Consider the following 25,466-nt stretch of genomic DNA (forward strand, 5'->3'; position numbering starts at 1 on the left):
TATATATATATTAAAAATTAAGTGCGTGTGTGTGTGTGTGTATCTCAACCTCATCGAATATAAATGACTTATTTTAACACATTAAAGTTAGCTTTAAGAGATTATATCTTATATCTTGTCTTTAAAAAAAATTGGCTTTAAGTCCTAAGATCCATTGATTTAATATGTGTTTGTTATTATGGTATAATATGTTTTTTAAAAATATTTTTTATTTAAAAATATGTTAAAATAATTTTTTTTATTTTTTTATTTTTTAACATTAATACATTAAAATCATAAAAACACACTAAAAATATTAATTTAAATTTTGTCAAGTAAAACATACTTATATTCGGTACATTAAAAAAATTTATCATATTCCCAGGGTACCACTAAACTTCTCCTTGACTAGCAATAATATAAACAAAATTCAGTAAAATTTTAAAAAGTGCAATGAGTGAAACGAAGTCGTTTTCAACATAACCACCAATGTGCTTTCCTTTGCTTGCTGACATGCCCCACAATTTGTGCTCATGGACCCCAAACTTGACCTCGTGGCTGACTCAGTTTTCTCCCCGTCGCTATAAAATCAACCTCTATGCCTCTATCTGCACGCCAAGTTTATAACATTCACCTCCTCCTGTCTTGGTTCTTGACCTCAAGCTTCCTTCACTGTCCTTGATCTTCAATATTCCTCTATATATAAACATGCAGGTGAGAATCAACTTCCTCTATATTAATTTTCTGTTAGTGACTATATTAGGCTTTGTTTGGCTATGTGTTTGGCATGAAAGATATTATTTTTTTATGCAAAACACATTTTGCACTACATGCAGGAGCACCGCGTACGTTGCCCAAACGAATTCTTATTGCGCGCAGTCATGCATGAAGGAATGAGTCAAGTCTTTATTTCTTGTATTTTTTTTAGTTTGTTTTGATGGAGAACTTGCTTCTTTTCTACAATTCTGAGAATTTTATCAGCTAAAATATCATTTTGATCATTTTTTTGGGCTTATCTTTTAGTAATGTTAAGTTCTTGATATTGATTTATAACAAAATTAACTTGAACTTGTTTTGTCACAGAAAGCTACGTTGAAACTGGATATACATGATGAGAAAACCAAGAAAAGGGCTATGAAGACAGTCTCTGGTTTCTCAAGTATTTTTTCCCCCCTCCATGATCATATTAACTTATAAATCAAGATTATTATTGAAGATATATATATAAATTTATTTAAAAATAATTAAGTGGTTTATTTTGTGATGCTGACTTGCAGGGGTGGATTCAATATCCATGGACCGGAAGGACAACAAATTGACAGTAACAGGCGACATCGATCCAGTAAACATAGTGAACAAATTGAGAAAGTTTTGTCACGTAGAGATAGTTTCTGTAGGAGACGCAAAAGAGCCTGAAAAGAAAAAAGAAGAGCCAGAGAAACCAGAAGATGAGAAGAAAGATGAAGATCAATACGTGTATGAGTTGGCGAGGGCTCACAGGTCCTATTATCCTCACGCGACCATGTATTACCATGTTTCAAGTGTTGAGGATGGTACTAATGCTTGTGTCATTTCTTAACTTTTATTTTAATTAGATGTTAAAATAAATTATCTCTTAAAATATAAAATTTCAATTTCATAAACCCTTTATATTTGTTTTGAGATGATGTTCTAAAATTCAAAATATATAACTAAAAGGTTATTTAATATCTAAGACATATTCAAATACTTGGATTTCTTTTTCTTAATATAAAAAACTTCAAACTTATATTAAAATTTTGAATATCTGTAAAAACAGTCTCAATCAGTGAGACTTTAAAATCCTCTGATGATAAAGTTAATATATTTATGAAAAATATATTAAATTACTTAAGCACTAAGTGTTTTTTAAAAAAATTAAATTCAAGAAATAAAGATGTTTTTTTTTTTAATTTTAAGTTGGTTAATACTCTAAAATTTATATATCTTTATCTCAAGAGATAAAAGGTTATGAATCATTTATTTATATGGTTGATAAGATATTTATATCTTCTAAACCTTGTTATTTTTAAAGAAAAAAATAACGAAAAGTTTTTTGTTTTTGACAATATTAATAAGAGATAAATATCTCTTATATATATTATTAATAAGATAGTTAGTACAGTAAGTTTTTTAAAAGATGTTATATATATATATAAGAGATATATATAAGAGATATTTATCATATCTTTTATATATATATATATATATATAAAAGTATAAAAAAATCAATATCTTAATATGAATTATTATTCTAAATCAAAAATATATAACAATTTATCGTATCTTTAATATTTATATTATAGATGATTATCTAGAATAAGATATATAGAATTAAAATTTGATAATATCTTATTAGAGTCTATATGTTGACTAGATTTATAAAGTTCCAAGTTTTTTTTTATCTAACATATTTATCTGATATATTTTATTTATAAAAATCTTAACAAAAAAAATTAACTATATATAAGTTGCCCCCATCAAAGGCACCCAACCTGACCCGTTCGGATAATCGGATCCCTCTAGCGTCTATCCCGGGGCAATTCAACCTCGTGGATTGCTCTTATGCCCCTGCCTTTCCTAGATTGCCTCTGCTAGCTCTGTTTGTGTAAAGCTCGACCTTTAATTTTCTTTTAGGACTAGTTTCTTCAAAGCTAGAACTAATTTTCTTTTGGATCTTTGCATATTTCAGTTGTGACTTAAGATATCATTGATTTCTTGGCCATATTTTTGGACTAGATGCTGATAATGAATCTAGAACCTAGAGTGGACTGTTTCCCTTCGAAAATAACAGGCCTGACCCTTGAGATTCTATTAATTACATGGTATGCCAAGCACACAAGAACTCCAAGGTTACTGCAGGGACGGCGGCTAGAATTTTACGAGTGGGGTATCGGATTTGAAAATAAAATAAATAAAGGAATACAGGACATAATATTGGGGTGAAAAATATGGAATTTCTATCAAATAATCCGTAATTCGAATGGCTGAATTAGAAATGCTTAAACAAAATGCAAAATCTTGCAAGGTTTTGAGGACGCCATGTCCATCGGAGCTCTTCCTGTCTTCTGCAAGGATAGACACAAACCCCTCCTGTGTTAGTGTGATTCTATTTATAAGGCCGATCCTGTGCTGCTAAATTACAAGCTTAGATAGTAATATACGAGTCTTGCATTGTTGACTGGACTTGTCCTTACGCGTGACTGAAAGGAACAGAACACCAGTAGATCTATCATCTTGACCATAAAGATTTGGAAATCAAGATGATGTCCTTACGCTGGCTAGAGTTGTTTCTACGAAAGCGGAGTCGTGGCTTCTATTTTAGAGACAAATCTCCAGAGGGACCGGGTTGATAACCATGGGAGAGATTAGAAAACAAGCATTGTTGACTGGCTGCTGTTGCTTCTTCTGCCTTTCGAGTTGAAAAACATCATTTTATTTGCTTTTCTATATATATATATATAAACAAAAACCAAGTTGAAAGAGAGTACATAGCTTATTTGATCGATGTATCTCAACCATACATGTAATACATACACATTGATGAACAAGTTATGTACTCGCTTGGTTCCCATGAAGTCAATATTTAGTTACAATTTTGATATGAATGAATATATGGTATTGGGGAGATGAGTTTGTTTTTAATATATTAAAGTTAATTTAAAAATATCATCAAAGTATGAAAAATAATTTTATGAGATGATTTTAAAACATATCATTTTATGTCAGTTTGATTTATTTTAAAAAAATTATTAACTCTAAAATTTAAACTATTTACCGATTTATTCCTTAGGATCATAAATCATAGCTAATTTACATGAGTGAGAGTTTTTTCAGAAAGAAAAGTGAAGGGGAAAAAGGATAAATCTCAAAAATACCACCCAATTTTACATGTAGTATCAATGTTACTATGAAATGTGATTTTTAATATCAATTTTACACTCAAACTTTTAGAAATTCTCGATTAAAAACTTTCATCTATTTTTTTTAAAAAAATTATGTATTTTTTATCCAGAATATGCTAAATTGTTTTGTAAAAAATAACTTCAATTTAAAAAAAAAACAAAACAAAAACAAAACAAAACAACAATCAGAAAGTACAATGATTGTAAACGAAGTCGTTTTCAACGCGGGAAACACCGAAGTGCCTTCGTTCAATGGTCCTACAATCTTGCCTTTACTAACCATAAAAACTCCACCGAGAACCCTTTCACCTCATCACCAAGTTTTTCTTATTTAGCTCCTCCTCCTCCTCCTCTGGCCTTACTTCTTCACGGCAGACCCTTTCATTTTGCTGTCTTTGATCTGAAATCTTTCTTTGATCAAGTCTCTCCAAGCTAGCTATAGATATGAAGGTGAGGATCAGCTCTCTTTATATATCTTCTGTTAGATGACATGCATGCGTGCGTGAAATTAAGAATCATGAGTAAAGGTCCCTTTCTTTTTCTATTCTTCTTTGGGGTCGATCATTAACTTATTTTGATGAAAAGCTTGATTCTTCTCCATAATTCCGAGAGTTTCGTTAGCTTAAATTTGATTGTTTTAGCCATTATTGTTTCTATGAGATAATTCTTGGCCCATTAAACCTTGATGGGGACGCCATATCATCTTTATCTTTGATTAAACTGGTGTTTAGTGCATTAATCCTTGATGGGGTCATATTATAACTGTCTTTAATTAATAGTGATGTTCGGTGATCACTGTTTCTTGATTATCTGTATATTTATTTATAACAAAACATGATTTTGTTTTGTTACAGAAAGCCGTGTTGAAATTGGATTTGCATGACGACAAAGCCAAGACAAAAGCCATGAAGAAAGTCTCTAGCCTTTCAGGTATTTATTTATTTTATTTTTTTGAAGAATTTGTGATTAATTTTCTCAAGAAAAAATAATAATTGGGCGGTTTGATTTGTGATGCAAAATCTGCAGGGGTGGATTCAATATCCATGGACATGAAGGACAAGAAGTTGACAGTGATAGGGGACGTTGATCCAGTACACATAGTGAGCAAACTGAGAAAGCTATGTAACACAGAAATAATTACAGTAGGACCAGCAAAAGAGCCAGAGAAGAAGAAGGAAGAACCCAAGAAAGAAGAGCCAAAGAAGCAAGAAGATCCGAAGAAGAAAGAACAAGATGCTGTGGCCGAGCTGGTCAAGGCCTATAATCCTCCCATGACTGCATATTATCATGTTAGAAGTGTTGAAGAGGATCCAAATGCCTGTGTAATTTCTTAATTAGATGTTAAATAAATATTAATAAGAGATGAACTAGGTGAAAAATAAATTTTTATATATAAGTTGTGATTTTGGAAAATTCGGTGTTATATATTTGAAATAGACTACAGTACAAGCTTGTAGTGGGATTGCTCTATATTTAATGAATTGTGGGTCTTATTTTGGAATTACTACATAAAATCTTCTTGGTGCTGATTTTTCATTAACTATTTAATATTAATATAGGATATATATCATGTCATATCTTAGGTTTGGCATTTATTGACATTAATTATTTTAGTATGCTATTGCTTGGTCGGTTGATTTTATAAATAGAATGAGTCAATTTGTTCATGCTAAGAGAAAACTGATTTTTCAGTTTCTTTTATTTTAAAAATTCATTTCAAAACTATATTAAATATATATATATATATATATATTTTCATAACCAAAGATTCAGGTGGAGTCGACCCCAATTACAAAAAGACTTCCATCACTATAGCGTAAAGATGGCCAAGCTAGCCACTCATCATTCTTTCAGGGCAGTGTCTTCATGTAAGTGAAGACATGGTTATCCTCCCGCAGCAAAGTTGATGGCTGGAGTAGAAGGTAGGTGCTTCATTTTCAATGCCCAGAAAGGCTATATATATATATATATATAGATCATTTTTTTATACATTAATTAAAATGATGTTTTTAATGAATTTAAGCATACACCCTTATCACTGATTTGTATATTAAATGGAATAGATTTTTAAAAATATTGATTCAAGAATTCCACCTTAAAAGATTGAAAAGAAAGATCGACAAGCGTCAAAGAACCATCTCCGGCCACAAAAGCCTCCCTATAAAATATTTAGATTATTCTCAGACGAAGAAAATCTCGTTATCGCTTAATTTGTCCGGCGCCACCATGTATCAATCATCATCGACTACCCATGAGATTTAGGAATGTCGTCTCCTTCAAGCAATTCAAATCCATTTTTTTTACGTTCTACTTTTTGCGTCGGGACCGTTCTTGCAAGGCCACCCTGACCCAACCATCGAGGATCCAACTGGGTGGAGGCTAAACTTGCTTCAGCCGTCTTGCATGACGTCGTCCATCAGAGGAGTCAACGTCAGAGCAGGATGGCATCGTAATATGTACGTATGATATAGACATCGACCAAGGGAGGGACCATTTGAAGGTTAGCAAGCACTTGCGATGGATTAAAAATATCAAAGGCTCTTCTCTGCGGAGGAGGTTTATTCTATAGGAAGCTAAACACAACCCTTCCACTTGATGATAAAAGGGTCTTAATCAAAATGGGAAAAAATGCTACTAAATGTCATCATTCATGAGGTCATGTGCACAGCAGCCCTTCAACTAATTACTTGTATATAAAAAGTAATTTGTTCAGTGGATAGTAATTTTTTTTAAAGTAATTTTTTAAATAAATTATTAGAAAATAAATTATTTTGTTATATTTTATAATTTTATAAAAAATAAATTAAAAAATAATTTATAGTATATAACTATATCATGAGAAATGAACTGAAAAATAAATTATTAATATTATTTTTCAAGTTTATTAAAATAATAAGTTACAAATCTTATAAATTTAAAAGTTGAATCACAATAAAATTAAAAAAATATAATTTCATAAATTATTTTAAATAAAAAAATCTAACAAATAAACAAATTAAAAGATGATGAATTTTTTTAAAAAAATTATAATTTCATAAATTATTTCAAATAAAAAAAATAACAATAAAAAGAATAAGGACCAAATTTGATAAATAAAAATTTTTAATTAAAAACATAATAAGAAAAAAATAAATAACCATCATAAGAAATAAGAAGTAAAGTTAATATAAAAATCAAATTAAATCAAATTTTAATGGATGAAATTGAAAAACAAATATTCAAAATAAAATATATAACAATTCGAGTATCAAATTTGATATAATAAGCAAATAATATAATATTTCTAATTTTTTCACAATTTTTAGAAAGTGTTTTCCATTCGAAATAAAATAAAAATACTTTTCTAGAAATCAAACCAAATTTTTCTTTAATTGTAAAGTGTTTTTTATTGAACAAATTTTCTAATAACAAATAAATACATAAAAGTTTGGAAAATAATTTTAAAAAAAATTATTTTCATGAAACAAACATGCCTAAATAAAAAAACTTGAGAATTATTATGGTCTCGATTTAGTTTACTTGTTTTTCATTCCTTTCCTTTTTAATTTCATTTTAGTTATTTTTTTAATTTTATTATTTAATTTTTTAATAATAATTTAGATTGTTTTTTAATTAACCAAGTTGATTGAATTATGCTAAACAACCCCTATATAATTTCATTTTAAACTTGAGTTAAACAAGAAAACAAGTTAAGATGGTTTTTTTCTTGTTAATTCATCATTTAGTTTTCTCTATATCATCCTTAAATTTTTTTATCGATCAATTTATTTGTTTTTTAACCAACCAAGTTGATCCAATCATATAAATTAATTTTTATATGATTTAATTTTAACTCGGACTAGATAAAAAGTTAGGTCTAAAAATGTTTTATGTTATTTTTTTTAATATCATCCTTTAAAAAATTTTAACAAGTTGATCTGTATGTCAATTTTTTTTAATAACATCCTTAAACTTTTTTTAACAAGTTTATTCATATGTTTTTAAGCTGGTTAAATTAAAATAATTATCACATGAATTAATTTTAAATTAAATTAATCAAATTAGAAAGTTTCAATATTACACTGTTAAGTTGAATTTAATAAAAAACAGATGATTTTTACTGTCTAAATATTTTTTTTAATTTTTAAAAAAATCACAGGTGCCGTAAACAAATTAAAATATTCAATGAAATCCGGTCATTGTTGTTGAGGATGAGATATTTGAGAGGCATCAAATAAAACCCACTTTGAGGACGTCATATATGGCCAAAAACATGCAGGATTTTTTACCAGTAAAGTATCTTCATGCTTATTAAAAACAATTAAACATCTTCATCAATAAAAATATTTAATACACGTGTCCATGTCCTGATTCCATTAGTTTATGTTTTGATTTTGGTGCCATTCGTAGATGTAACGGTATGACGGAACATGCTGCTTTTTCTAGCTGCTTTCTTCCCACAATTAAAGCTAGTTTTGGAATTAGGCATTACCGATAAGTGTCTGTTGGCGTGAAGAATTATCTCTCTGTTTATGTTTATCTATCAAAGGAAACTCAAATAAATGTTTTTAATTTATCAAAACACTAATTAGCATGAAAGATAACATAGGAATGCAATTTTTTTTGTTTTTATATTTTAAAAATATTTTAAAAAAATTTCAAATTTTTTTATTTTTTTAACTTTAAATTAATATTTTTTTTGTGTTTTCAGATATTTTGATGCGCTGATATTAAAAATAATTTTTTTAAAAAATAAAAAGATATTATTTTAATATATTTTTAAATAAAAAATACTTTAAAAAAATAATCGTAACTACACTTTTAAACCAGCTTTTAAAATAATGTTTTCATATAAACTCTACTAATTATAAATTCACTTTCATAAATTGTGAATTTTACTATAAAATTGTTTTAGGAGCTATAATGTCTTCCACAGTAAGTTACTTTTTTGAAAAAAAAAAAAAGAGACAATGGAGACAAACATTACATCTCTCTCGGTGTTTTAATATTTTAAAAATAAAAAAATTTAAAATAAAATTACCTTAAAAAAAATATTTATTTCATTTGAATATCTTTTCAATCAAACAATATTATATCTCCTTTGAGTTTATTATTTTTATTCTAATACACTAACCAAAACGCTTTATAAAATTTAAACATGATGGTAATTGGATTATAATTTCGTTGTAACCATATATTTGCAATTAGCTCCATAGGAGAGAGCAAAACAACATCGAGAAACTAGAACACCAACTCTCTGGCTAGCAAGAGCATTGCTAATCCATGCCCTCCCATATTAGGAAGAAAAAAATAATAATGAAGGAGAGAAAAGCACGTGCGAGGCTGGTGATCTTATCCTTTCTCAGTCCCAAGATTTCTTGCCCTCATCTTCTTCTTTCCACATCTCAACCCAATTCTTCTGGACTTGTTCAAACCCAAGAAACGATCCCTTTTCGTTTGGATCCATGCTTGTAGATAAAGCCCCATAGGCAATCCCACAAACAGAAGCTCCTAAAGTAAGAAAAAGTGTCAAAAACATGAACCATTTTGGCACATTCCATATGTGTTGCTCCATGACCAAACCTATCACGTTCATTGATGCAAAGGCAAGTGCCATAGGTGCCCCAACGGATACCAACACTCTCTTTATGATTCTATAAAGCACCTCTTCTGGGATTTCTTCGTCGTCATTGTTGTTGGTGTTTTTGGAGGTTTTCTTAATGCTACTTTCTTGTATGGAAGGTGGGGCGCTGCCAAAGCCTTTAGCACTTGCTTGCACTTTCCATGTTGCAGGTGGGCTGTTTAGGGGTTTTTGTATGCTTGTTGGGAGGATAGAAGGAGCCATTGGCCTCCATGGTGAAGAGTTTGCAAGGTAGAGGGGTGATTTTTGTGAACAAACTAGAGTATTCATGGTTTCTCAATTAAGCTATACCTTTTCTCATGATGCTAGCCTTATGCTATGTGTTCCATGTATCTTATCCAAAAATAAATGGATGGAAGTGCCTTGGTTCCAAGATTCCAAAGATATTCCTTGATTTATTTATCTTGTGATGATATTTTGAGTAAAATTCTTGAGGTCCCATCCTGCACAAATGGACAAATTTGTTCCTTCCTGAAGAATTTACTCCCATATAGCTAACCGACGATGATTTATTTTGAAGTGTGATAACAACTACTACTCTTAGGGATGAGACGATCTCAAGTTTAACCAAATTATTTAAGACTTCAAACACATCATGCTGTCAGATTTTCATTTTTAACGGAAATCATGGCGGGGCAAATGCCTAGTTTGATCTACTTCAAGACCAATTATCTCAGTGGCCCTTGTTTCGAGTTCATTAAATGTATTCTAGCAGCAACATCACAGGACAGCCATAATTTCTTTCCCCTGATCATGCTGTAACAATAAGGTCGTTTTTGTACAAGCTTACATTACACTATTTGTATTGTACTGTATACGTTTATGATTGGAGAAATTGTAGCTACCCCTTATTTCAAGCCTTAACCAGCGAGGGTAGTGTACTTGATCTCCAAGAGTATTGATGTACCATCTCTTCAAGTTAATGAAAATTGACATAGGAGAGCCACCAACTCAAATTGTTGTTCATGTATATGACCATGCTATGTCAGAACAGCAGCCTGCCTAGTGTGCGGCAGCCAGTCGATCCCAGGAACTGCTGAGAGGGCATCTGAGTTAACCAGGAAACGTTGATGCTGCAATCTTTAATCCGAGGTCATGCTCTTCTGTGCATCAAATGGATTGATCAAAGTGAGGAACCACTAGGGACCAGAAAAGAACATACCACTTCACAAAATATATCCCAACACAAACACACACACACTTCTGATTGATACAGTTCAAGCTGTATCATTTATTTGGTGGATAAAGTCATGAACACAAACATGGGACTTGAGAGGAGCCTAGGAATCAATAGGGGAAAAATGAAAATTGTTGTAGTAATATCATCATAATATAGATTCAATCAGAGAGAAAAAGGAAAGAAATTAAAGGATGATATAGAAACTAAGAAACAGGCTAGCCCTAGCCACATCTGCTTTTATAATGTCAAAAGGACCACTCACAAACAGCTATTCAGTTCTTTAATAACTCACACAGAGCTAATGGCAGGATATGAGCCAAGATGCCAGATGCAGACGTCCAAGGTTATCTGCCCATAAGCACCAAGGAAATCATTTGGTACTAGAAGGCACCCCAGCGATGGAGGGTCATCAACTCTGGTCTGGACATTTCTTGTGGAAGACTGGAATCTGATATTGCTTCCCTCTGCTCTTGTCATAAGTTTGTAAAAGTACCCTGGCTTCGATGAAGAAAGCCCCATACAACTAACAGTGATCACATGTCCAAGAGTATCCCATCTATTATTCAGAATGAATAAAACACCTTCTTTATCTTCTTGAAGAATACAGAATTTGTCATTGACAGTAATGAAAAGAGGGAAGCTGGTATTGAATTGGAAACTTGTCAACTTGCCTAAATGTTTACGTCTACAGTGTAGGTACAATTGCTTAGATGAGCCCTGGAAGTTGCAACCCAACAGGGGGCATGTGCACAGCGCATGGCTACACCACTTGTCATGTTCGTATTTCTTACTGAAACAAATGTTTTCTCTGCATCCATACCTCCAATTGGAGCATTGTACCTTCAGTGATTCAAGAACCTTCTCAATGGCACAACAACGGTTATCACCAATGGGCATAGCGCAAGAAGGACACTTATGTTGGAGTTTTTTGCTGCAAGAAGAACAAGCTACATGTCCATTCTGACACTAAATTTCCCAGCAAGAACACAGAAAATAAATCAAGAAAAATTCTACTCACGAGACAGAATATCATAAATGTCATATAATAACTCACATAGAAACTAAAACATTGAATCAATGAAATAAGAATAGAACTAGTTTTTAGCATCTACTGATACAGATCTCTATTGAGAAAATCAATGTTATTTCTGAGTGATCTTTTCAACATTTCATTCTCTTGAAAGATCCGTGCATCCACATGTTTTTTAAAAGAATGCTTTAAGAGAAATTATGAAATTTTAATAAATACAAGTTGTTTATAACTGGAGGATAAAAAATGTTCTAAAGTATGATGAAAACCTCTCTAATCCCCATGTCATCTTTGACAACTTCCTATATAATCATAACCTCAATGCAATTTTTTTGGCAGATTACAATGATTGTCTTATTCCTAAGAGTTCAAACTTCAACTTCTCTTTGACAATATTACTCGCAACTTCAAACTTCATAATCCTACAAGAACATCAAGACAATAGATCTCCAACCATCCTTAAATCTCTCTCCGCACCACATCTGGAAAGTTACCTTTGAAGCAGCACAACCACCATTTCCCAAGAAGTACCTGGTTCAATTGTTAAATTTCCAGCTCCTAAACCTCAATCATGCAAGGCAATATGAGCTTCATCCCAATCAAACAAATGAAACTCCAGTCCATTACATTAACTAGACCACATAAAAAAAAAAACATTCCAACTTCCATAGCCACTTAACCACACAAACTGGAAATTCTTACAAGACCAGATATCAACTTCCTATTCATTAACATCCAATGTCTATCTTCTTAGCTACCAAAAGATGTCAAATGATAACATCTTACTTCAAAACTAATGAAAGCATAGCTCTGATATATACACAAAACAACTATATAAACTGAATAGAAAAGTTCAATTTCAAGAAAACAAGCTAACAAAGAGGTCAAAATCCTTTCTCGCACGGAAAATAGTACCAAGAACAAATAATCAAAACCCAGATACAAAATCAAGAAACTCAAAGTATCTAACCATAATCTGACTAAAAAAGCCAAATCTAAACTTCAAATCTTAGCCTAATAAGCCAACAATCCCTTACCATATTCAACATGCGCGCGCGTAAATAAACTATCATTAAAAGCGAGGACATGACAAGCAAGAGGAAAAAAAACAGAAAAAAGAAACAAATACCTGAAAAACAGGAATGGTCAAGGTTTCACAGCAGGTGGGACAATCAAGAACTTCTGGGTCTGATAAAGCTACAAAAATAGCTCCATTTCTGCTGGGCCTCACAAGGGTAGGTTCTAGAAAGATTGGGCTCTCATATAATCTGGGTTGTAGTAGTTGTAGTCCCACAGTTTCCATCTGATTATTTTGTTGTAGTGGTGGTCGTGGTAGTGGTCTCACTATTTCTTCCACCTCCTCCTCATCTTCTTCTTCACTTTCATCACTTGTGTCTTCATCATCATCTTCTTCTTCATCAGAATCTTCTTCCTCACGAGCAATTTCTTCCATAGGAAATTCAGGAGGAGGAGGAGAGGAGGGAGAAGAGGGTCTTTGTCTTTTCGGCCTTGGATAGCTTGAACCTTCTCCATCTTCAAGTAAGAATTTTCTCATCTCTTTATCTCTCTCTAAGCAAAATTAGATTTTTTTTTAAATTGTTTTACCAAAGTGAAACCTTATTATCAGCAAACAACACCACCTTATTATCAGTAAACAACAACCTGTTAATTCTGAAAATACAATTTTCCCTTCAAGTTTTCACAAAATTACAAACATGCCCAATATATAAAAGGCATTTTTCCCACTTAAGCAGCCAACAAGAACTTGCAAGTGAAGTTCTCTCTTCTATCTATTTATTATTTATTAGTTTCTCTCCATCAATCTTTAGCTTTACAGCCAGCATTATCAATGGCGTACCTGCATGCTTTGACTACAATAAATTGCTTGTTTTGCGTTTTACTAAGGTTATGGTTGATGAATTATTTACTTCTATGGGATCTAAGTACTTTCCAAGTAAAAAAAAAAAAAAACAAAATTGAAATCCATGACCAAGATTGAGTTTTTTTTCCTTTTTAAGATAAACCCAATTCAAAAATTTTGGATTTTCTTATTTTTAGTTACATGGGCAAAGAAAGATTTGAGATAGGAGGGGTTTTGTTCTATATTTTAAGTGATGGTATCGGTTATTGGGATTTGCGATGAATTGTTACGGTCATGAGGAGAACTACTAGATAGTATGGTTCTTCTTAGCTGCTGCATGTGCTTGAAAATGGACCTCCTCCATATTTGTTTGTGGCTTTTCGTTCTTGTATGTGAATGGCCCTTGATTTAATAAAGCACATGCAATTTTGATTTAATGTGCAAATGAAAAGATAAAAAGACAAGGAGAATATGCTTCGCTGAAGACATTTTGAGATACAATATCCTAAAGTGAGTTTGATATTGATGACTTAACAGCATCGTCTGTCTTTTGGCTGATGCATAAACATTGATAGATGGGTGAACTTGGGAAGTATGGGTCTGTAACCGAGTCAACAGCAGGTGCTGATCCATGGTGACCTGAGTGTCATCAACATACAAGCCATATGAATTTACCTTGAAACTCACCGTTGCTGTGTTGATTGGCCCATAACCTAGTTAAATTTATGTTCAGATTTTTTTATATTCTTATTTTGTGATTCTTTCATTTCAAGGGTAAATTTGCTGCACGCAGAAAGGGGTAAATTCTTGGTTGATTTAATGCCAAATTACCTTTTGCATGGTGCCCAAATTGTGCTGCTTTTCACAATTGAAGGGAGATGCTGTCCATTGGCTCCCTTCAGGTTTTAAGAGATAATTTCCCCTCATAGTGCTTCCTGAGTTTGTTCGTTTCGTTAATTGTTTTTAACAGAAAATTTGAGGCCTTACATTCTGCTCTAGTTGATGGAAATAACCAAGTAATTGGAAGGCTTGTTCATTTGTCTTCTAACAATTGCCACTTTTTAATCAGGGAAATCTTTTGCTGGTCAGTGGATACTCTCCAATTAGCTGTGACAAACTTCTCTGCAGACAAGCACGCCTGGTGGTTAGATCATGTCTCTTTTTTTCTCAACCTCGAATATCATTTCATTCTGTTTGCTTAATTTGTTTAATTCTTGTCATAGGATCCAATCTCCCATCAAAATCGCGGCAAGCTCTTTGCAAGTACACTAAGATCAGACTCTTGAGAGGATGATGTCTGATCGGAAACCTACTGCTGATGACTTTTTGGAAAAATCTTTCATGGTTTCTGGTTGAGTTAACTTTGATGAAGAATAAAAGAACAGCTGAATCCTGCTAGACCTTTATTTTCCTGTTCCTTTCTATGCAGCAATGGATGGTTCTGCTACCACTGGAATGAGTAGCAAACATTCTCTCTGTCAAAACAGCCTTAAAACAACATAAATAAGATTGTAGACTCATAACATTAGGATAGGTCATTTTGCTGCCTTCTCTTGGAATTGTTTGTTGATGTAATTTTGGCTTATAGAAATGCCACCCATGGGCATGAATGGCCAAACATTGTCTACCAACAACTGTTACACTCATAGCAGGGCTTGGTTGTATTTTATGTCATTTGCCATTGTAATGCATACACGGTCAATATTCACAGCTATTGGCAGAATCCCTGGTATGCTCACGGCCATCTGTTTCTGTAATGTCTTGAAATTTCTTTCAGAAAGGGGAAGAATCTTGGCATTGCCTTCAATATATGGGAATTCTTTATTTTTTCCAAAACAAAATGAAATAGCATACGAGTGAGTGGCTACTTGCCACTCTTTTCTTTTCAAGAAAATAATGTTGAAGCCCAAGAACCCACTATTATCATCTTGTATCCTCGTACATTTCTAGAAATTGTCATATGGATAGGAGAGATTGAAAAGCTTTCAGGGGTAATTTTGCATGGTTTTCATTTTTATGGACTGAAATACATAAAACAGGATTTAATTTTTATTCCTCTCTGTAAACAGCCCATAGATGGACAAATCACAATGACAAATTCTATAACATGACCATTTAAATTCATGATCTATTAAACTTGGCTCAATCAATTCATGACTTAATTCACTTAATTCATGATCTGAGTTACAAGTTAAATTCATTTAATGAAAATAATAATGTTTTAAAATATATTTTGACTGGGTTTAAAATTAATTTGCTTGATTAAATGGGTGACACCAAGTCAATTTTTATCCGATATTTTTGAAACCCTACTCCAAATGAGATCCCGGATCGATTCATTAAGCCAGGAAAGGTTTAATACCACCGGTTAAGTTAACAGTTTACTCTATGCTAAATAAAAAACTCACGGTTTTCTTTGGTAAAACAAAGCGCATATTCCTTAACGAAAGTCCTGGTCTCTTTCCTTTCAATTCTGATATCCCAAATTTCCAACTTCTCCCTCTCTTCCTCACCATACCTCCACAGCTCTCATTTCCATGGCGTCAACACCAAACACAGCCAATAACACCGCCACCGCCATTATAACATCACCTATATTCCTCACCAATGAATCTCTACACTCAATCCTCGCACACAATTCCTTAATTCAACACTTCCATACATCTCTCCCCACTACCTCTTCCACACTCCACACTCCAATCCGTCAAAGCTATGACCTTTCACAATCATCCTCTCTCCTTTTGATGCCCTCTTGGTCGTCTACTCCCTCCCTTCCTTATATAGGTGTCAAGCTTGTCACCTACTTCCCTCAAAACTCCGCACTAAACTTGCCTGGAATTCATGCAAGCTATGTGCTTTTTAGCTCTACAACTGGCCAGACTTTGGCTTCAATGGATGGCACTGTTTTGACCCTTTATAGAACTTCTTGTGTATCTGGGCTAGCATCAAAAATATTGGCTAGGAATGATAGTAAAGTTCTTGTGATGGTTGGTGCTGGTGCTTTGGCACCTCATTTGATCAAGGCTCATCTTGCTGCAAGACCCAGTTTGCAAAAGGTGATAATTTGGAATAGAACAGTAAAGAAAGCTTCTGACTTGGCTGAGAAATTGAAGAAAGAATGCATTGGAAATGATGGGGTTTGTTTTGAAAGTAATGATAATTTGGAGGAAATTATTGGATTGGGTGATATTGTGAGTTGTGCTACAAATGCTGATGCACCTTTGGTCAAGGGTGAGAAACTGAAGCCAGGAGCCCATTTGGATATGGTGGGTTCTTTCAAGGAGACAATGAGGGAATGTGATGATGAGGCAATAAGGAGAGGAAGAGTGTTTGTCGATAACGAGGCTGCTTTGGTGGAGGCAGGGGAGCTTGTAGGTGCTTTTGAGAGGGGGGTGACTAAGAAAGAGGATGTGGGATTTTTGGTGGAGTTGATCAAAGGGGAGCAAGTTGGCAGAAAGAATTCTGAAGAGATCACTGTGTTCAAGTCTGTTGGTTCTGCAGTTGTGGATTTGCTTGCTGCACAATTGGTGTATGAGAGTTGCATCAAGGATAAGTAATGAGATTGAGTATATGAATTGTTAGTAGAAATAAAGTGATGGTCAATGCTGTAAAATCTAGAAAAAATGGATGGTAATGGATGCTATGTATGCTAATACAATGAGGAATTCCCACTCGAAATCTTCTTTCTGCTTGCCATCTACCCATGTTTTCTGTAATGATCTTTTTCCTACTTGAATTCAATTTGTCTTTAGGAAGCTCGTGAAATGTTGCTTGAAATCTACAAGCTATTCACTTTTTGTTTGTAATGGATCTCAAGGACTCAATTTAGATCACTATCTTAAAAGGGGACAGTTGAATACATGCATTCACCAACTTGTCTTCGCGTTCACCTCACAAAAGTTGCCTGCTTCTGACTGGTTCTATCAAAGCAGCTGGGGAGTCAAGTATCAACATTGCAAAAGGAGCTCGGAAAAAAATGGATCTCTCAATGATAATTACTAGCTTGAAAAAAATGGACAAGGATACAAACTACAAGAATTTTCTTTTAAGCAGCTTGGAAAACTGGATTCCTCAATGGTCATTCTAGCATTGTTTTTATATGGCATTACTAAAATTGAATAAATACATATGATCACGAACTGCGGAATTTTTTTTTAAACAAATAGACAGGTTCTCAACACCTAAGGATGCAACAAACCATCCAGAAAAAACCGGGTGCTGGCATTTAACAATGTTATTATGTTAGTGATCGTTCCGATGAGTTGGTTTCTTTTTCGGCAGCCTGCTTTGGATCCTTGGGAATAGCAAGTCATTCAGCTGTCTTTCAGCACTATATTCTGAAGTTGCCTGCAAAAACAATGGAGTTGGGAGAAAGAAGCATGTCATGAGTAAAGGAAGGCCAATTTGAAGCAAGCCAAAAACATTTGCATCACTAAAAAACAAACCAATTGGTAAATGCAGCTGATCAACAGGTACTGATAATTGCTTACAGATGCACATACCTGTGAATTGAATGCAAACCGCAGCGTTTGGATTTGTGTTCCAGAACAAACTCTCAAATCAAATCCAAGGGAATCTACGTCAATAATTGCCGCCTCCTACAATATGATAAAACAAAACTAATTATTTATGAACTGCAAATAAGCTACAGCAAACTGGAGTGGTGTTTCATGCATGGTTATGTTCAACAATGGGTTGCCTAGCAAAACATGCAAACAGAGGTGAGATAGGCACTAGTTCAACATAATATTATAAACTTGAAGTTAATTGAAAAGATTTCCTACACAGGGTGTAATTTTGACTATTAACTGATGAAGCAGATTTATGTGTGTTACCTCCACTTGAATACCCTTGCATCTCCAGCACAGAGATTTAAAGGCCTGTGTAATCTTTTCTCCACCAGCTTTCATTAGAGATATGATTCTGGCTGCTGAAAGTGCAATTGCATCCGGTTTTGCTTTCATAAAGTCTTCTACTTCGACCATAGTCTTTACAGAACAAGAGGAGAAGAATTAGTTTCTTGTGCATGTACAAGTTCCAACAGCATATTTCTTGATCATTCATAGGGTGCGAAAATAGAAATAAAAATTGATAACTAAGAAAAATTGTCATTTCACCAACTCTGATTATCCAGCACTAATTGCTGCTAAATGTGGACATCGAACTTGTTGCAAAGGAAATAAAAGGAAGCTCTCTGGGACTTTTTTCTGAAGTAAGCAATGAATTTGTTCAGTAATCAAAATGTTCGTAACCAAGTTTGATTGACAACAGTAAATGGTAATACTGAAAGCAACAACAGAATAGAGGTGGAACTTTTATCAAAATATGACTGTAGAAGTGATGTTAATTGCAACAGGATACATGGACACATCTTGTGTAGTGAGTGACAAAACTTGACAATATCATTTTACTAAAGTTCACAACAGCAACTCCATCGTTTCAACAAGAATAAGGACAGACTCACAACCAATATGCAAGAGTCTCTGGAAAGTATTGCATATTCCATTATAAAAAGAAATTTATATGCAACCAACGAATGTTCAAATAAAGGTAAGAAAATATGCTTATATACCTGGTGTCCATGAGCTGAAATCAGCTGAATTTTAATCATCTCCAGCTTGTAAAATGAAGTTCTACTTCTTGGGACCTTATCCTTCTCTGATTCCTCCACCCACATTGAACTATCTTCAGATGATCCTGACTTGTGTTCATGACCATTTACCACACCAGATTCTTCTAGTTTGCCTTCTACACTTTTCCCAACCTTATTTATATCAGCATCACAAGACTGGCTGCCAGACATATGCCTCTGGATGTCAGAGTGTTCTTCCATGAAGGCAGGTCTAATAAGGCCCTGGATAGCTAGACCAGCAGGAGGCTGTTCCATCCAGTCTATAGGATCATCTGAAGCAACCTATGCAAAACAAATAAGAAATAACATAGAAATGCAAGAACTCAGCTAAGACTACAAACCATGGCCATTCCACAATTTCATAGTGATGACAATTGAAAAAATACACTTTGCAAGTAGAAAGCAACCGTTGATGCAATTTTACACTGACACAAAACAAATCGAATTTGCTTCTTCCTAAAAGTGCATTAGGTCAAAGATGTGCAATGGACAAATACCTGAGCCAGCTTTTTGGCAAAATACATTGGATGAGAAGAACGCATTGTCTCTAATTTTGCCCAGTCTCCAAGTTCCTCGTCAGAGTCATCTTCCTCGTCCGAATCATCAAGAACAGCCACCAAGTCCTACAGCCAAGACAGAGAAATGCACCTGGAAAAAAATTGTTCAAATACTTCTCCATTTTAAAGCTAAAACCCAACAGCGGGAATGGACTGAAAAGAAAGAGAAACCAAACCTCATCATAGTCATCATCATCCTCATCCTCATCGCCCTCATCTTCGACATCACTATCTTCATCATCAATTTCATCAACCCCAAAATCAATTTCAGATGTACCCAGTGACTCCATCTCACTGAGCATCTCCATGGCATCAAAACCTATAATGGCTTGCTGCATTTTGCATAAAAAATCATCAACTCAAGGGGCATTTGAGTTCCCCACTTTATCAAACATAGAAATCTGGCTAAGTGCTTATTAATTTCCCTTTTCTTTTCCCCTCTAATAGCATGTATTCTCTTCTTTGAGTTGTCTCTTAAAAAATTACAAGGCCAAATAGAATTTAAGAAAATACCACTTTGTTTCCAAAACCAAAAGAGAAGGTTTTCTACATCTGAACACCAACGTGGCACATCAATGCAATAAACAGACAGAATATTGCTAATATGCCACCCCTTGTCTCTTGAAAAGCTACAAGGTCGTGCAATAAAAATAATACACTACATTTTGTGCAAAAAAAATAGGTCTCCTTCATAATCTTAGCATCGACTCAATATGATGTAATTCACAGGATATCCAACCAGAAAAGACATTCCATACCACAAAATTATTTTCTGTAGTTAGTGCTTGCAAAATGTCCTCATCATTCTTCACTTGAAAGTATATATCTGCAAGGCATCAGAACAAATTAACACTTCAATATGCAACAGCACTTCTGCACCCAAATTAAAGTTGGCATACAAGACAATGATGAATTTCAAGGGCTTGACTTACTCCCATGTTCGTCAGTCACATAAGGCAAGTCTGGCCAGATAATGTTCTCATGAAAATCATCATTTATCACACCAGTCAACATTAGTGTTGCTTTGCTTTTCGCCTGAAATAACACACTACAGGCAACATTAGCTCTGCAAACTGGCATAAAATAATAATTTACATGAAGTTCATCATACAATGAAAGTCCTAATGGCTTGAGTTTATGAGGGACTCAATGCATTTCATCCACTCTGGATTGATAACAAATATATAGTGCTTTGCAAAAAAACCCATATATGATGTCTTTCTCTCCTTACTTTCCAACTCAATCTCCTAGTCTGCTGTTTGTTTAAGCAGGTGGTACTTGTCAGAAAGTAGCTCTGTATGAAGGATAATTGCTCGATGTAAGATGTAATTAAAGACATTCAGAAGGGAATCAAGGTAATAACTTGCCCTAGTTAATCTTTTACGATTATTATGCCAGTGTCAAAGTAAAACTTCTTTGATGGCCAATGTTGAAAAGTTCATTTCAGCAGGGTCTAATTATCAGCATTATCACCATTGCTTCAGATCAAATATGAGACTACAAAATTTGCAGATTTTCTATTTTGAAATTAATATGCAACCATCCTTTATATAGATTATAGAGGTTCAACAAAAAGCTCTAGCTTGATGCTTGAATATTGTGCATAGGTGAAAGGTCATATGCTTGAGTGATGTTGTTATAATGCATAGTACTGGCATGTGTTATGCTCGTATTATAGAAAAGCCGCTAGGAGCAGCAGAAGTCATTCTTTGTTGAAGCGATGACTAGAAAATGTAATATGATACCTCAACGATAGTCCTAGATGTTTCTTGAGGTGTAAGCATAGCATCACTGCTTGTTTGTGATGTTGACACTGCAATATCCTCAAATGGATGGTATCGCATTTGACCATTCTGCTCTGAAGATTCCAAGTTCGAATCTAAATTCTCTGCAGACGCTTGAGTCTTACTCTTTAAATGACTGCTCCTTCTAAAGAAAGAACCACCATTTAACCCTTGAAATTTATTCCTGCAATAATATTGATAACTACTTGTCCTTAATATCTGCAACTACTTACACAATGTTGCAAAGCATTTGAAGAAATAAGAACAAAACAACGAACCATTAGCAAACAAAAATTAACATTTTCCATTTCCAAAGAAGCATATGTAAAGTACTCGGTTTTATGGTAAAAAATGGTAATGCAGGATTTAGGAGTTCCAATCTTTTGCCAAAATACGACAATTTGAGATCACATACAAACTGGAAGGAAGTTTGTGGTATTTATTATTCTAAAAACGAAAATCTTGTGTTCCTCTTAACATCCTTTACCTTTCAAGTTTAAATGCTAATACTTGAGAAATCACCTCTTTGTAGTGCATTTTATGATATTTAACTAAAACATAATGCTGAGCAAATTGTTTTATGATGTGAATGCCCAAAGCCAGCTCTAATCAACACTTGAAAGTACACGCTCCACAAGTTGGAGTGCAGGTTTGAGTGACACTAGGCCCAAATAAAATCTACTCACTTTCGGAGCTGAGATCTCTACAATATATCAAGACCTTTGAGTTCATGCCTTGATTAAGACTAACTCATACAATCATAACCCCTCTAACCATTATAAACTGTCAACCAACCAATTCATGACCATAATTCACTCCTGGATTCCACCAAAAGGACAGCAATTCTCACCTTCCATCACCATTTTATACGTACATAACCTCCATCAACACACCCACAGTCCCTTCACTTTATACCAGTTCCCCGTTGTAGCCTGCCAAAGATACTAACTTAAGCATAAAAAAGTCTCGCCTTTGGTTTCCTTTCTTTACGCAGATCCACGAATAAGCTAAGCTTAACCAATCCAGAACCAGGTTCATTACTTTCTTCTGTACCCCAAAACTCCCAATTTAACTTCAGATTAAGAACAAGAGGAGCTGAGAAAAAAAAAGGTGCATTTCCACTAATCCTAAAAAACCCAGTTTCATTATCTTGAAATGCAACAGAAATTTTTTTAACCTTGACAGTAGCCAGTGCAGCGAAGCATAGAATCGAGAACAAAAATACTACTCCACACAGATGGCGGAGAGCAGTATAATTTATTTAGCAAACACATTAAAAACTCTAAAAGTACAGAAAGAACAAAAGGGTATCTAAACCAACTGCCATACCACTAATCAGAGATTGCATTTCTATAAAAACTCTAGCTTTTACAGTACAAAATGGAGCCAAAACTAAGAAATGAAGCTATTAAAGATAGCATGTCAAATATCAATGATAATAACACACACTAGAGTGGCAAAGATGCAATTCATGTGGCTAGAATGTTCACATTTTAAGCTCTTAAAAAGCAGAAAGCTCTTAAATTTTGTTTTTAAGTCACCAAGAAATGGCAGAGCTGCTGCGTGGCAAGGAGGAGCAGAAATTTGCAGCAGGAGTGGTAGAGGGGGCGAATCGGACGGCTGTGGTGGTTTCAATCATCATTGCCATGGCCATCATCATTTCTTCTGTTTGCTCACTGTTTTTTCTTTCAAGGTCAGGGAGCGGAGCTTAGCTTGGAAATATCGGTGCAAGGAAGAGGTAGCCGTTTTGAGGATGAGCATCTAGGTTGGGATTCTCTGCAAATGCTCATACACTTGCATTTCCTTTTATTGGACACATGTTACCTAGTTTAACTACTTTTGTCTTGTATATGCTTTAAAAGACAAAATCTTCCATCTACTTCCTTTTTTTTTTTATTATTATTATTATCATCGAGCCAACTTTTATATATTAATACCCTTGTTAATTGCATTTCAGTGTTGATTGTGGTCTGTTTGGCGTATGATGTTCTTTAAAATATTTTTTTATTTAAAAATATAATAATTAAAATATAAATATAAAAAAAGTAAAAAATTAAAACAAAAAAATAAATTAAAATTCAATAAAACCCCAGTACAAATATAACCCCATCAGACAAGCACTTGGAGAGGTTATTCATACTTAAAAATTAAGGTACTCATGGTAAAATCTTTGCTTGTCATCTTTTCTTCAATATAATTATATGAAATATTAATTATTATTTTTAACATTAATTTTTTTTGTTTGGATTTTAAACATATTATTTATAATAAATATATTTAGTGGTAATAATAATAAAATGATGATGATGATAATAATAATTGTTATAGTGTTATGGTAGTAACAATACTCCTCCTCCTCCTCCTAATAATAATAATAATAATATTATGGGAGAGAAGAAGATGAGGAAGAATAGTGATAATAATAATAAAAATTATTAATAATAGTGATAATAACAAATAATAATAATAATAGTGATAATAATTGTGATGTTGGTTATTAAAACAATAATAATATTAATAGGAATGATGTTATTATTGCAACTAATGATAATATTAGTAATAATTATGATAATGGTAATAATAATAGTAGTAGTAATAACAATAATAATTTTAATAATAATAGAAATAATTAGTAATAATGACTATATTATTTATTAATAATAGTATTTATAGTAATCTTCATCTTTACTTTTTGAGCTATTTTTTTAAATGTATGATTATAATTTATTTTTTTAATTTTATTATTTATTATATTTTTTTAAATTAAACTTTATAATTTTTTTAAATTAGATATTTGAAGTTTAATCACTCAAGTTTAATCACTCGAGTCAATATTTAAAAAAATTAATATATTTTTTAAAAAAAATTATAATTTTTTAATTAGATTATTTCAATTAAATAATTTAAATTATAGGTTTGATGAGATATTATGTGTTGGCTTAACTTTATTTAGTATTTTTTATATATTTATTATAAACAGTTTTTTATATATTTTGTTTCAGTTAGTTTCAATTCTAAAACATTTTTTTTCAAGGATTTATCCACTCACAGCAAATCGCGGTTACGGAGGATATACAGATTTAGCTATCGTGGCATGCCATATCCCTTTTTTCCTGCAACTTTTAATTTGTTTTTGTAGAATTAATGACTTGGTTTTATAAAGCAGCAAGTCTCTAAGTTCCATATTCTGTTACAGTGAACCACTGATGTCGAATGTCCTTTTGTGCTGTGAGACCACCAATTAATCTGATCATATCCAATCTGTTCATAACACCAGGATTCGGTGATGTACTTTAACTGAGAAATAGCCCAAACAGACTGGCAAGGATCAAGACTTGTAATCCTGTCCCATCTCGCTCTACCTTTTTCAGTTATGTTACAAGGGTGATGCCGCACAGTTTTGGAGATAAATTGAACGATTGCCATGCAAGCATATTGACTTCTTGTGATTGAATGTAGCAGCTTATTGGTGTCTGTGAATATATTCTTGAGGTTTCAACTTGATCATCATATGATTTTGGTGAATATAAGGGAATGGTGTGTGAGTAAGCCACACTATGCCACATTTTATGCTAGTGACGAGCAATCCTTTCTTGTGCGACACCTGATTAGCAGTAAGTCTTCGAAGTAACATTTGAGTTAATCCCTCCGTTTTTGTTTTCTTTCCCTTGTTGATTCAATAACAAATTTCAATCAACATGACCTTCTAATGAGTTCAAATATGACGCTGATGATCGGTATCTTTTTCATTTGAAACCAACGTCGTATGGCACTAGCTAGATAGGAGCTCATAATATTTGATGTCTGGCCTACCTTGTTTATGTTAATGTGATCTCTCTTTCTCGCAGATATTTGCTGATATGGAGGAGCTTGGTCTCCGCCCTAGTGTTTCGAGAGTCA

General features: G+C 33.3%; 7 protein-coding genes across 18 annotated transcripts; 4 read left to right on the forward strand and 3 right to left on the reverse strand.

Annotated features, from left to right (window-relative positions):
- The first annotated feature begins 608 nt into the window (after positions 1-608).
- Positions 609-3,390, forward strand: LOC105133184 (uncharacterized). The gene is made up of 5 exons (XM_011037048.1): positions 609-693; positions 816-824; positions 1,063-1,138; positions 1,257-1,532; positions 2,690-3,390. The coding sequence occupies exons 1-5, from the start codon at positions 688-690 to the stop codon at positions 2,698-2,700; spliced, it is 378 nt and encodes a 125-aa protein (XP_011035350.1). The 5' UTR covers positions 609-687; the 3' UTR covers positions 2,701-3,390.
- Positions 3,391-4,201: 811 nt separating this feature from the next.
- Positions 4,202-5,406, forward strand: LOC105133185 (FK506-binding protein 4-like). Of its 2 annotated transcripts, none has more exons than XM_011037050.1 (3): positions 4,202-4,429; positions 4,757-4,832; positions 4,929-5,406. In XM_011037050.1, the coding sequence occupies exons 2-3, from the start codon at positions 4,808-4,810 to the stop codon at positions 5,234-5,236; spliced, it is 333 nt and encodes a 110-aa protein (XP_011035352.1). In that variant the 5' UTR covers positions 4,202-4,429; positions 4,757-4,807; the 3' UTR covers positions 5,237-5,406. The 2 variants fall into 2 exon arrangements, with proteins under 2 accessions (XP_011035352.1, XP_011035351.1); XM_011037049.1 differs by having other exon boundaries at positions 4,203-4,352.
- A 3,623-nt stretch (positions 5,407-9,029) lies between these two features.
- LOC105133187 (transmembrane protein, putative (DUF3464)) lies at positions 9,030-9,885 on the reverse strand. The gene has a single exon (XM_011037052.1). It carries the CDS (start codon positions 9,790-9,792, stop codon positions 9,244-9,246), a length of 549 nt encoding a protein of 182 aa, XP_011035354.1. The 5' UTR covers positions 9,793-9,885; the 3' UTR covers positions 9,030-9,243.
- A 284-nt stretch (positions 9,886-10,169) lies between these two features.
- On the reverse strand, positions 10,170-13,346 carry LOC105133189 (E3 ubiquitin-protein ligase SINA-like 7). 2 transcript variants are annotated; one of them, XM_011037057.1, is made up of 3 exons: positions 12,862-13,346; positions 10,995-11,668; positions 10,170-10,625 (listed from the first exon to the last, which is right to left on the reverse strand). In XM_011037057.1, exons 1-3 carry the CDS (start codon positions 13,285-13,287, stop codon positions 10,616-10,618), a joined length of 1,110 nt encoding a protein of 369 aa, XP_011035359.1. In that variant the 5' UTR covers positions 13,288-13,346; the 3' UTR covers positions 10,170-10,615. The 2 variants fall into 2 exon arrangements, with proteins under 2 accessions (XP_011035359.1, XP_011035360.1); XM_011037058.1 differs by lacking the exon at positions 10,170-10,625 and having other exon boundaries at positions 10,816-11,668.
- A 7-nt stretch (positions 13,347-13,353) lies between these two features.
- On the forward strand, positions 13,354-15,429 carry LOC105133188 (uncharacterized). Of its 6 annotated transcripts, none has more exons than XM_011037055.1 (4): positions 13,365-13,637; positions 14,373-14,495; positions 14,663-14,734; positions 14,817-15,429. In XM_011037055.1, the coding sequence occupies exons 1-4, from the start codon at positions 13,582-13,584 to the stop codon at positions 14,863-14,865; spliced, it is 300 nt and encodes a 99-aa protein (XP_011035357.1). In that variant the 5' UTR covers positions 13,365-13,581; the 3' UTR covers positions 14,866-15,429. The 6 variants fall into 6 exon arrangements, 3 of the variants coding, with proteins under 3 accessions (XP_011035357.1, XP_011035355.1, XP_011035356.1); XM_011037053.1 differs by having other exon boundaries at positions 13,372-13,637; positions 14,663-14,729; XM_011037054.1 differs by having other exon boundaries at positions 13,389-13,637; positions 14,663-14,737.
- Positions 15,430-15,997: 568 nt separating this feature from the next.
- Positions 15,998-17,462, forward strand: LOC105133190 (NAD(P)-binding Rossmann-fold superfamily protein). Its single transcript, XM_011037059.1, has one exon. The coding sequence runs from the start codon at positions 16,131-16,133 to the stop codon at positions 17,148-17,150; it is 1,020 nt and encodes a 339-aa protein (XP_011035361.1). The 5' UTR covers positions 15,998-16,130; the 3' UTR covers positions 17,151-17,462.
- A 108-nt stretch (positions 17,463-17,570) lies between these two features.
- Positions 17,571-23,356, reverse strand: LOC105133191 (uncharacterized protein At3g49140-like). 5 transcript variants are annotated; one of them, XM_011037061.1, is made up of 10 exons: positions 23,108-23,356; positions 21,528-21,750; positions 20,715-20,817; positions 20,541-20,608; positions 19,959-20,114; positions 19,723-19,848; positions 19,166-19,507; positions 18,429-18,581; positions 18,096-18,191; positions 17,571-17,940 (listed from the first exon to the last, which is right to left on the reverse strand). In XM_011037061.1, exons 1-10 carry the CDS (start codon positions 23,224-23,226, stop codon positions 17,836-17,838), a joined length of 1,491 nt encoding a protein of 496 aa, XP_011035363.1. In that variant the 5' UTR covers positions 23,227-23,356; the 3' UTR covers positions 17,571-17,835. The 5 variants fall into 5 exon arrangements, with proteins under 5 accessions (XP_011035363.1, XP_011035362.1, XP_011035364.1 ...); XM_011037060.1 differs by having other exon boundaries at positions 21,528-21,768; XM_011037062.1 differs by having other exon boundaries at positions 23,057-23,356.
- Positions 23,357-25,466: the final 2,110 nt, after the last annotated feature.

Source organism: Populus euphratica, unplaced genomic scaffold, assembly GCF_000495115.2.
Source record: "Populus euphratica unplaced genomic scaffold, PopEup_1.0 scaffold110.1, whole genome shotgun sequence".
NCBI lineage: Eukaryota > Viridiplantae > Streptophyta > Magnoliopsida > Malpighiales > Salicaceae > Populus > Populus euphratica.